General features: G+C 41.8%; 1 protein-coding gene across 1 annotated transcript; it reads right to left on the reverse strand.

Moving 5' to 3' along the window:
• Positions 1-223: 223 nt before the first annotated feature.
• LOC308316744 (aquaporin-3-like) lies at positions 224-12281 on the reverse strand. Its single transcript, XM_080765495.1, has 6 exons — positions 12049-12281; positions 6418-6544; positions 4100-4237; positions 3391-3506; positions 2856-3073; positions 224-1684 (listed from the first exon to the last, which is right to left on the reverse strand). The coding sequence occupies exons 1-6, from the start codon at positions 12154-12156 to the stop codon at positions 1477-1479; spliced, it is 915 nt and encodes a 304-aa protein (XP_080621621.1). The 5' UTR covers positions 12157-12281; the 3' UTR covers positions 224-1476.
• Between the last annotated feature and the right edge of the window lie 732 nt (positions 12282-13013).

The raw sequence follows: 13013 nt of genomic DNA on the forward strand, positions 1-13013 counted from the left end.
GCCTTTAATTACCTTTGGGCTAAATACCTTCATTATCGTTTTAACAACCCTACAGTATATGACCATGTGAATATAAAGACTGTTGTACATAATGTCCCTTTAGAATACAATGAAAGACACTGTACACCACCAGGTGGAGTTGGCACTTTCACCGGGTGACATTTTTTACGATCATCCAAGGAGCAGACGTGAGAAAGTAGACAGAATGAGAAAGGGTGTAACATCATACAATGACCCACATTTTAGGCAATGATAAAAAGGACTTTATTATGTCAATATACAAAAGAATCTCCCGCTTGACCAAAAACCTAAAATACAAAAGGGTTTCACAGCATAGGCACATCAGCACCCTGCCATAGAGTGTAACACAAAGGCACTGACACATCAGAAGACTTACAGTACAAGGGCAACACATTGTCGCTGTCAGACAGGAAGCTTACATCTCCATAATTCAAATGTTTTATGTTTTTGCATGCAACGTGTCTTGTGCTTGTAGATCGGCTATTTGTTATTTTTAAAACATTTTGAAAGTGAATGTGGTTTAGTCTGTGTGGGTTTTATAATTTTTGAACCAATGAAACGTATTAACAAGTGATTGTGAATACACAATAACTATATATTAAACAAGATCTTGTGATTAAATACAAAATGTTTCCATTTCCTGAAATGTAAAAGTCCTGGACATACAGTAAGTTGTAACAAGGTTTCTGCCCAACAGCAACACAATTACTTTTGAAATAGTAGTCCATGTTTTTTGTTGTCGTCTTTAAAGCCTTTGATAAATTAACAAGAAAAATGTAGTACATATATTTTAAATTAAACTATGTATCTTACATTTACATTAGTTTTGAGACGGGTTGTTCAAAACAACATTCTTCGCATAAACCGATGCATGGACAATTGGACATATTGAACTATCAGAACTTTAAAGACAATATCCCTGAATTGATTATGTTAGCATTGAAACGATCTGGAAAATATTAAAAAATATCTGGTCAAGGCTGGGATGCACATACTGTATACAGTACAACAATGTAAACAATCTATACAAATAAAATATGACAAACTAATATCTACTTCGGTACAAAGCTTACAATACTCCACGAACACAATGTCTAAAATACACTAAGATTAAGAATTAATGTAATTCTGTGTTTAAAAACAAAAATGCTTTCCTCACCCCCAATATGTTCATAAACAATCATTCCTCTACGGCACAATAGTCACAAGTGAAATGATTATTTAGCCTATTAAGCAGAGACTACTACCGTTATGCCTTTGGCTGTTCCCATGAACATGAGCTGTCAAGAGTCTTTGGAGGAATATGTCCCAACTGGTGCTTTTAGAAAGACAACAGTGTTTGAATGCTCAATCCTCTAGTTGTGTATGTGTGTGTGTGTGTGTGTGTGTGTGTGTATTTACAGACTATGTATTCATATGATGCTAGAGTAACATCCTCGTGTAACGCGGGTTGTTTCACACCATCTCCTTGGTCTCTTCTTTAGAGTGGTCGTTGGTCGTGACGTTGGTGAGACGGACTCGCTCGTTCTCCTGGTCCTTCTCCTGCCGGTCGTGGAACTCTCCCTCCACGTGGAAGCCTACCATCAGCTGGTAAATGATCACGCCGAGGATGGTGCCGAGGAACGGAGCGAAGATCGGGACCAGGAACCAGCAGTTCCCATAACTGAGGTAAACAAGAAAAGCGATTAGCGTTAGTTAGCGATCTGGCTTTGTTCCCCCCCCCCCCCCCCCCCCCCCCCCCCCCCCCCCCCACACACAGCGTTAGTTCATACAGGCACACCTCAGCTGTCAGTCAGCTGTTTTGGTCAATTAGCCTAGCTAGCTTCAATCTCTCATTCACATATCATCTCTGAACATCTGATCATTACGTCACACATCCATAATCCAATCAATCACATCTCATTCCCTCAACAAGGCGGTCCGTTTAAATACGTCCCTCTGTTACACAATGAGTCCATTGCTTCACAGACACTGCTGCTGCAGCTGACAAAGCTTGCCTCCACCACCCCAGCCTCCACCTTTTGATCAGAGTCTGGCATAGGCTCAAGTACTTTAAACATTTAAAGTCTGCCGTGGCATTGTGAAATCCATGATCTCGACCGCGGTCGAAAAATGATGATGATGATGATGTCAAGATGCGCTTAGCATTTATTCAAGCTAAATATCAATGTCGATGTATTGCTCAAACATGTAAACAAAAGGAACTGATTCCTGTGTGCATGGCTTTAAATAAACTAGAATGAAATGTTGTATAGCTCTAATCTGATTCAATGTTCTATGGCTGTAATGTTAAAATGCATTCAAGTTTGCATGTTTCAAGTTTGCATGACTCAATTTAATCTCATTAACTGTCTTGATATGCCCGTTCTTGTATACCCATGGGGGTTTTGCTAACGTTCCCTGATTCTGAAGCATGCTGCTTCGACAAAATTCAGAGAACATCTCCCAGAGCCTTTAACGCTAGGTTTAACTGTATTCCATTCCACTGTATTCCATTTGTTGCAATAAATGGTTAATCTACTTTGACGTGAGTGTTTAACCATTTAAACTCTGTTGACTTAGTAAAACAGATGAGAAACAGCAATTTCTTTTTCACTCTACACCAAATCTTCTATTCACGTGACTATTATTTTTTGGTTTAAAAAGCAGGGAGGCTTGCGCACATCCAGTTCTTTGCTGGTGCTGGACAAAAGGTTCAGCGTGCGGATTACTCCTTCTCTGTATTACTTTTTGGAGCACATCCCAGAATAGGGATGCTGGCCGTTCAAGTGGTTAAACCAAGACAAGACACAAAGAATGCTCCTCCGATGTAGAAAGAATTATAGAAGACTCACCTGAAGACTCCGGTACCCCAGCCAGCCATGGCAGTGAAAATACGTGGTCCCAGGTCTCTGGCAGGGTTGACAGCGTAACCGGAGTTGAAGCCCATAGACAGTCCAATGACCAGAACCACGAAACCCACCGTGAAGGCCTCCAGGCCCTGAGGAATGGGGTTGTTGTACGGGTCCACGATCGCCAGGATACAGACAATGAGAGCCGTTGTCCCGATGATCTGTATGAGTAATGAGGTGAAGGTCTGGTCAGTATGACGTACTATAGGACAGTTAGGCACTAGGGATGTCCCGATCACGCTTTTTTGCTACCGATCCGATTCCGATCATTTAATTTTGAGTATCTGCCAATACCGATTCCCCCCCCCCCCCCCAGAGCCGATATTTATATTTTTATAGAACACATGCCATATTACAATACTAGAATATCCAACATGACAGACAGACAATATACAGTGTAATATCATGATATGGGTATAATATTCATACCAGGGATGTCCCAAAGTTAATTTGAACAATCTGTATTAGAGGGTCGTACCTGATCAAAGAAGCCGTTGAGGAGGGTGAGATGCTTTCCAGGGTAAGTGGCAAAGATGCCAGCTGTGGCGTTGGGCCCAGTCAGACTGAAACTTCCAGGGAGGTCCCACAGTGCATCTAAAAGGGACACAAAGAGATACAGGCTCTTCTTTATATGCTCTCTGGTTTCAATTAAGTAGAATGACACATACTGTATGCCACAGGCATCCAATGTGGTTGCAGAGAGACAGTTTTGTCCAGTCTGGTCAATTATATACTGTACATACTGTACTAGGGAGGACACACAAGCAGGCACGCACGCACAATTTACATGCAATGTAAATGTGCTTATATTGGTAAGTAAACGACAATGTAGCCTTACCAAAACAATTAATTTTGTATACATGGCCCCTAAAATGAGAGTTCAGAATCATAGAAAATGACTCCATTTAGAAGCTTTTTGAGATCTTAAATGAAGAGAGCTAATATATATATATATATATATCGTGTTTTTTTTGTAGAACCTTTGTTGTACAAGCAACTATGGTTTAGGGAGTGGCCATTAAGAGATGACAACATGAAAGGTGATGCTGCATGAAAAACTATGTTTGTACATGTTGATCAATTACTTTATTTACGACCAAGTAAGCCGCAAGTCATTCAACTCTCTTGATCATGAGTGGTGGTTGAGAGAGAGAGATCTTGGCTACATGCCTGGAGCCATTCCTCACCATAGTACATGCCGAAGATGATGGCAGAACCCAAGAAAGCACCCAGAGTCTGGAAGGCAAAGTATACTGGGAACTTTCTCCACCGCTCCCTCCCAAGCAGACACAGGGCAAATGTCACTGCGGGGTTCAGATGGCCTCCTGCGAAAAAGATGCATGTGTCACAAGCATGTTGAGAAAACTGTAGTGTGGAAACCTCATGTTGATAAGAGGTTTCTAACTTTCTACCCCACGGCAACAAAAGTACTTTTAAGTTATTTATAGTATTTGTTAACATGTTGAAGTTATTTAAACAAAAAATAAAATAAGTCCACAGCAAACACTTCAATAAAGCATTTCCTTTATCAAGGCGTGGAGCAGCAGAGCAATATTTTTTGCACCTCATAACACAACATTTCTGCCCGGATAACCCTGAGGTGAAGAGATGGGCACACATCCCAGATCCACAACGTGAAACCGATTAGCAGGTACAGTATTTGAGAAGGAATTTTCACAATGATGTTCGTTTAGGTTTTTTTAAGCTACAGTATACAATCAGTGTTTTACACATCCCTCCTAATGGAGAATTGCAACAATGTCCAAATGACAATATAGAATGCAGCACCTCCAGTGTCAAATCTAGTGTGCCGTCTCGTCTGCCAAACGGTAGGCATCCTACCCCGACACCAGGGTCAAACTTTCTCAATGGAATAGTAGGGAGACCACGTACCTCCAACTATAGGGTTGTCCCGATCCAATCACGTGATCGGAAATTGGGGCTATTAGACTGGAATATAGGCTGCAATTTTGGATATTGTACTATTGTGAAAAATCGGCAGATACACAAAATCAAATGATCAGAATCGGATTGGGAGCAACAAACGTGATCGTGACATCCCTACCTCCAACCACTGCAGCTGACCATAAAACCTTTGATTCTGTGTTTATTTTTTTAGTAAGATATACTAATAAAAATAAACAGAATGAATCCATGATTCACCAGGATCCTGGATATCTTAATTCTAGGCTTAAAATAATCGACGTGAATATGTTTGTAAATCTCTATTGGAAAAATGAATGACCGACTTTTCAGTGGAACAGAAAACCAAACCCACTGCAATGCCCTATAGCAGGGGTTCCCAAACTTTTTCATGTCAAGGACTCCCAAATTGACACCAATTAGCCCGCGGACCCCCATTTGAAAACATATGCCAGGGACCCATAAGGGTCCATTTGGTTCCTAACTATCATTTAGCTGGGGACCTCCTGGAACTCCCTCAAGGACCCCAGGGGGTCCCCGGACGGACCCCACTTTGGGAACCACTGCCCTCTAGGATGAACGACGTAAGGCTGTGTTCCGTCTGCCTTTTATAGGGAATTTAGAGTGAGTGACGGTCTACGTGCACCGTAGTGAAAGCGTGTGTGCATTCTGAGTTGTATGGTCCAATAGAGAAGCCTCGATCTTGTTTGTTCCGACCGTATTATGAATGTTCAGGTGAACGGGTTCCCGTGCATATGACGTACATGAGTGTGTGGATGTGCGCGCGGGTGCCGATGTTTGTGTAGAATGCTGTGAAATGCTGTGAAATGGTCATCTGTCGAGGTGTTGCTATGTATAGGTGGTCTGCGTGTGTGTTTTCATTGATAATCGTCCATGTGACCTGTCCAGGGTCAAACGTGGGTCTGTGTGTCCTGTCATGTGTGCGTCTAACCCGAACATGCATGCACTACAGACGGGTTCCCACACATTTTTTCCAATGACATTTCAAAACTTTTCCAAAACATTTCCAGGGTATTTAACCCAATTTCCAGGACTGTATAACAATCAGTCAGCACAATAATAAGTGCTCTCACCGTTCCGCTCATGCACTGCAGAGGCATAGAGTAAGACGGAGTTACGACATTGAGGGGGCAGAAAACAACCTGTTCATGTGGTTCATGTACTCGTCGCGAGCCCATAGAGCGCTGCAGTCCCGCGCCCGACGAGGGCCCAGGAAATAATTCCCTGTTCATTTTCATAAGCAATTAAATCAATGTGAGTTTGTCGTTCTGTTAATTTTGTCACACCCTATACATTACATATAGGGTATTTTCCAGGAACTTCAGGACCATGGGAACCCTGTACAGATATACAAGTTAACACACACACATACTGTAACTACAATATACGTTTAATTCACTTACACTCCCTCAGGGCTCTATACTAACGACTTATCCGTTTTTGCTCTACACATTCTCACCAAAAATATCGAATTCTAATATCCAATTCTACGAGCTCACACAACGTGTACAGGCTCATTCACAACGTGTCGCATTGTGTGCTGTTTAAGTGGTTAACGTACCTGAAACTTGGCCGCAGACCAGGATGCCCAAGGTGGCGGCGAAGCCGAAGGCAAAGTTGACAGTGAGGAACATGCCGTGGGTTCCCTTGCTCAGCACCAGCTGGGCCACGGCACCACAACCAAACATCTGGAGAACAGAGAAAATGGGTTAACAGCATGTCCTAGTTTTACGCGCCGCACACGCACACACTTTTTCCTTCGACTTACTCGTCCTAGCTTCTCCAGCGGATATTCATTTTCCGCTTATGTTTTAACTTAAGATGTTTTAGTCTGTTTTTCTTTCCAAGAGATTGGGGGCTCGTGGTAGAGGGGGAGAAAGACATGCATACAACACAGGTTTGGGTCCAGAATCGGGTTCTGGGGACATTGCAATTATGATGTTGACGTCACAATCTGATCATTTACCGGCAGCACGACCATCCAGCTGACATGGTTGAGTGTTTTGAGCAGCTGTGAAACTGTAAAGATTATGCGACTTGTAAGCTTGTATAAATTGTGGCTTAAAGCACCTAACAGTATGTACAATTATATTTAGCAGACGCTCTTTAGTCTTATCCAGAGCTACTTACAAGTGCAAGATCTGAGGAAGCAGTCGAGTTGGCACTCTAGTAGTCAAGCAAACAAGGTAAAGTCACTTAAGTAGAGTGCAAAGAGAACACCGTACTTCAAAGAAATTGTGACACGAGGTAAACATCAAACCTAGCATCTGTCTAGCATCATGTATTCATCAGGTTTTTATCCTTTGTAACACACAGCCAGCCGTCGTGAGTGCAAATGTGTTCCATTTCTTACTCTGTGTAGTCAGCAACAAATCACAACACAGACTGCAATGAGTTTTGAATTTTGCTTCTAGACATTAAGAGGCCCTTATGTGTATATCCATTACCTTGGCATACAGTGGTTAATTTTTTTTTTTTAAGAATGAATAAAGTAGAAAGAAATGTATTGGAAATGCTTCAGAGAGATTTTAAGTGTTGCACAAACCGCTCTGAAAGAGAGATTTTAAGTGTTGCACAAACCGCTCTGAAAGACACAAGCAAACCACAAATACTGTTCATTTCATTTTATGGTGCTTCATAATAACTGATAAAGTTATCATAAAGTGGCGTTTTGTAACTCCTGTCATGAAGGGGTGAGAAGTGGGGACATGATCATTATCTGGGAAACCGCAGCAACCGAATCGCCTTTTGATTAAAATGTCCTCCATTGTGTTGTTGAATGGAAGGTGAGATGTTATGCAGAAAATCACTAATGTGTTGACATCTGACCCTGCAAAAAACAAAAAAAGGACTGCCATAGCCATTATGCTTTTGCTTTATCTGATGAACAAATATTCAGTTTCAACCTGGAAGGAGTTTCCTTTCCATTAAGAGCAAAACATGGGTGACACGTACCGCCCACCTTATGGGGCAAAAACATGATCTACTATTAAGGAACATCCTTAAGAATGATAAATGGCGCCTTCATCCAAGGTGCTTTACATATTCACCCAATCTATGTAAAGCGCCTTGGATAAAGGCGCTTTACATAGTCCTGTATATCTGTTCCAGCAACAGGTCTGCGTGTGGTCCTTGCTGAGTTTGCCAGTCTCGGAACCCCCCTCCCACCCCGACAAGTCAGCATTCCACCCAGACCACAGGGCACACATGTTGAGGCTGCCACACTGCACGGAGCCGGCGCCTAATGGAGGTTTCACCCTCACTGCGCTCAGTCTAAATTCTATTCAGCCCCCATTCAACCCAGCCAAGCCTCCATTATAGTGGCAGATCAGTGCCATGGTAGAAGAGTGCTTGTGTGCATATGGATGCATTGCATTTAACTCAGAGCTCCAAGTATTTCTGAATGTCAGAGGCATCTCATTGCAAATGAGTAGGCAGCAGGTACAGTACTTGGCCTGCAACAGTGCCAAATGACTCAGTGAGATGAGATTACACCAGAAAAGGCCCATCCGTAAGCAATTAACACTAAGCTCTTATCTATAGGCAGTTCGATACAGGAGGTCCTTTTAAAAAGAAGTGTTCAACTACAATTTAATAGTTGATGCACATGGCTGTCCAGCTAGACAGGAGCTCGATCAGCAGAGGCGGACAGAGTGAGTCAGAGAAGCCTCAGTAGTGATCTACGACTGTTGGAATGGATAATAATAAAACCATAAATCACTGACTATCGCAGGAACTACAGTAAATCACCAACACCACCTTCTTCTCAAAATGTAATTCTGGACGAAGGCGTCCAGAGCCAAGTTTGACGTTCCAACTGGCAATTAATTTTTCGATCGTAACTTTAAACATTTCTTTTAAAAGGAATCCATTGTTTCTTTGTTCAGACAACTCTCCGACACACACCCTTTCTCACTCTCGCCACGTTTTAACCACGTGTCTTAAACCCTATACATTGTACATCAAGTACTCGGTTCGCTCGCCCCTACACCAAATGTCTTCACTGAAAACAGCCAATCCACAAGCTTGTAGAGAAGGGGTTTTCAACTGATTGTGAACCAACCAGGGACCACCACCCTGACTCAGAATCACTACTGTTGTGTTTGGAGGGGGGATATGGGCGTGGCAATTAACCGCCCCATATTAAACTCATGCAACTTGTGTAGCAGACATGCCATTGATTGATTGATTATGGGCACATAATCGTGCCCATCGTGCTCGATTATTGGTCGATAAAATAAAAATCGTCACTTTACTACAGTAATACTTTCCTGCATACTAAATGCATGGTCAGGGACCACATGCATTACCTTTGTGGACCACCAGTGGAAAACCCATGTTCAACCCATTCGGAACTACAAGAACAATGTCCTCCTTGTGGCAACAGCACATACATTAAAGACCCCGTACAGTATATATCCACCAGCCTGTGGTTGGCCTGAATGAATCAGTGAATGAAACTCACTTCTTAATTGGTCACTACTCAGTACTCAGTGAGTACACACACACACACACACACACACACACAGTCACACACAGTCACACACACCTCCAATAGAGGAAGTAGAAATATGTCAAGCATGCTCATCGTGTGTCACCTCCATTGTTAAGCCTGCCGTCCCACCCAGCACTCGACTCACGTCACCTGCTGAACAGACGTGCCACACCTGCCGGCAACATACTTAATCACCTACAGCACACGGCGATGGGTAGTAGTAGTCACCTACTAACACTGGTGTGGCTTGATTCTTGGGTGAATATGAATCTATATACGTCATTTCACATGACAGCATACATGTATTGTTATGCTTAGCCGTGCCACACCTGCCGGCAGGCAACATACTAAATAAATCACCAACTACTGGTGTGGATTAATTCTCAGATAAGCTACAGTGCAGCCTTACGCTACAGTGCAGCCTTACAAAAACTGTCTCTATGCTGAATTAAAACGGTTCTGTAACTCACTTTATATACACGTGTATGCCACCTAAAATAAAATGTTTTAAAAATAAAAAGACGTGGTTTCAGAATCTCAGAAAAAAAAATATATAGAGGGGTTTTGAGTGGAAAATTTCAGAATAATTGACTTGCATTATTGCATATAATTATTGCCTTTTGTTGTTAAGAGTGCTGGCAACTACTGTGGGTTATTGTGGTTTAGGGAGTGGCCATTAAGGAGATGTCAACATGAAAGGGTACAGGTCTCTACAGGTTGATCAATTACTTTATTCACCACTAAGTAAGCCACAAGTCACTCAACTCTGAGCTACACTGCGTGGAAGCCTCTTGATTACCCTTAAAGCTGCAATTCAGAACTTATATCAACAAATGTAACATATTTTAAACCAATCTGCTGTGTATGGTAGACTAGAGTACGTTATAATACTGTAGTGGTTGGAGGTGCCCTCCCTACTCTTCCATTGACAGAATGAGACACTGGTGTGTCTGTTCACAAGTAATAGTGCCTGGAGCTCATAAGCGCAGTGCAGGCAGCACTGCATCTACCCTGGCCAATAAATGCCTCTTGACTGAGTGGTAGATGTTTGGCCTCTCACACGGGAGACCATGCACCTGGATTAGAGTCCTGAGTAGGGACTTCCTTTAAGTATTAACTGTATATCAATCTGTATGAAGCGCTTACATATGGGATGAAGTCAGACTAAGACAGATTAGACCTCTGAGACTGAAGGGAAAGTTGTCTTACTGTATGTGCTGACACTCATGTGTCCCGGATCCATCCTGCAAACAGTAGGTGTTCTTAGTAAATAAGGTTTGTGTTCACTGTGTGAGTAAACTAGCAGTGATGGAAGAAGTACTCACATATTTTACTTTAGTAAAAATATCAATACTGAAATGTAGAAACACTAGATTTTACTCAAGTAAAAGTCCTGAATAAAAAAATGTGCTCAAGCAAAAGTACCAAGTACTTTCAGTTTGTATATTTAATTTATCGTATAAATAAGTATTGACAACAATATCTGTAAACTAAAAGCGGTCAAATAATTGTAGTGGAGTAAAAAATATGTTTTCCACTGACATGTATAGTGAAGTTTAAAGTATAAAGTTTTGAAAAATGTAACTCAAGTAAAGTAAAAGTGCCTCTAAGCACTTAAGTATACAGTACTTAAAGTAAAATTACTCTCCAACACTGCTCAGCAGCACCAATTATGTTGGACTTACTTGAGAATTGTTTGACACAGATGTCTTGACTTCAATCAAAAATTATTATAATTATTTTGCATCAGCATGCATGTGGACAGTGTGAGGCTTTCTAGCCCGGGGACATTACTGTACGTAGTGCAGGCATCATCTCTGCTGCAGACTTCTTAAGTTTGTCTTCAATACAGACACTTTTTGATGCCCCAAGCTTCACCAGGGTGCAGCATCATCATAGCATCCTGACTGTTGCATATACAAAAAATTACAAATAAACACAACACTGCAATCTCTTTGGGGTCTCTCAAACGATCTTTCGTGTAGACATCAAATCTTCCATCGTCAACACAAAACAATGACAATGGCACTGCAACATGAATCAATCTCTAGGAAAAGATAAGATCCTTTTCAGAAATACTAGAATACAATGCTATGAGTGCTTCTAGGGAAGTGCCAAGCCTGGAGAAAGACAGGTCTTATCGACTGAAAATAATTGGGAAAGGCGTGAAACAGAATCTTCACATTCGGATAATTAAAGATTAAACTTGTTAAATCTGATTGTATATTTTATGTTATTGCATGTTATCTTGTACTTCTTCCAAGCTTCTCTTATTATATTTTCCTAACTGTGAGACAAAAAAAAGGTGCCATACAGAACAATGGAAAAAGGACTTCAGAAAACCCAAAGCATCTGCAATGCTGTGCATACATGGTGAAGGTTCTCTTTGAAACAAACGAAATTAAGTGCAATAGACCTTTTTCCACAGCAGCCAGACTGACATAATAAATTCAACAGTTACATCCTTCACAGGTGCTACCAATGATGATACTAAATATAAGGCTCTTTTCCATGTAATTTGCAGTGAGTCAACATGCACAATAGCAGCACCCTGACTCTGACCTGAACAGAACAGCTAGCCTACCTGTGAAGGAAGTAACATATGTTACTTCCTTCACAGGTAGGCTGTAATATTATACACACACAACATGGCTGGTTTTAGCATTAATTAAAGTAAACACACAAACAAACACTCACCACCAGGATGAGGGTTCCGAGACATTCAGCCAGGGCCTGACGAAGCAGTAGGTTGCGCAGCCTGAAGGTCTGTGCTATTTTGTCCAGGTACACCTTCTGTAGACCCATGTTTAGGTCTGGCTGGAGGTGTCAGAGGAGTCAAGGATACACTAAGCAGGCAGGGATGATGTGTCCTCTGTGTCTGTGGAGACTGTGGTGTGTGTGCAGAGTGGAGACCTGGCGGCCAGCTCTTATAAACACAAGACATGCATGCTGGGGCTGGACCCATGCCAGGCAGAGTCCAACCCCACCCACTGAAGAACCACGCCTCCCTTCCTGTCACTCTGTCTGACACACACGCACGCACACGTGCACGCGCACGCGCACACGCACACACACACACACACACACACACACACACACACACACACACCTGTATCCTTTCACAACTCTTATTCTCTCTCTCTCTCCTCCTTTTCTATGTCCAGTCCTTTTGTCCCATGTCTGAAACTTCATCACCCAACATTATTCCTGCTTTGTCTGCTTTCAATGGATGTGTGAGAACATTTTCCCCACACACATCTATAGCTGTATCAGCACAAATCAGTGTACCATTTCTTCTTTACCCAGGCTTTTGGTGGGGATTTGGTTCCACTTAAGCTATATTTGCCTTGTTCTCAAACTACGGGGCGTATTATCAAAAGTTTCAATCAAATTGAACATCAAACTAGAATATTGTAGGTATACATTTACTTTAAGATTATTTATTTTTGAATGGAGCTTTGATGTATTAAGTGTTTAACTTTTTACTGAGATTTCATGTGGTTCCATGCAGAGTTAAAGAGAAAGAGAAGACAACTGAATCATCATTATTACTAATTATCCCCAAAACCAAACCTGTTTTGAATGTTTTTACCATTAGGCTACGCATGCTTTTTTGGTACTTATTGGGAAAGATATCTATTCCCAAAACCACAACAGGAATT

This window comes from Protomyctophum bolini, assembly GCF_963924005.1.
Source record: "Protomyctophum bolini genome assembly, chromosome: 6".
Classification (NCBI taxonomy): Eukaryota; Metazoa; Chordata; class Actinopteri; order Myctophiformes; family Myctophidae; genus Protomyctophum; species Protomyctophum bolini.

Coding starts and splice junctions, on each gene's coding strand:
- LOC308316744 (XM_080765495.1), bottom strand. CDS start 12,156: ATGGGTCTACAGAAGGTGTACCTGGACAAAATAGCACAGACCTTCAGG. Junction 6,545..12,048: donor TCGGAACCCTCATCCTGGTG/GTGAGTGTTTGT, acceptor TCTGTTCTCCAG/ATGTTTGGTTGTGGTGCCGT. Junction 3,074..3,390: donor TCAACGGCTTCTTTGATCAG/GTACGACCCTCT, acceptor TTACTCATACAG/ATCATCGGGACAACGGCTCT.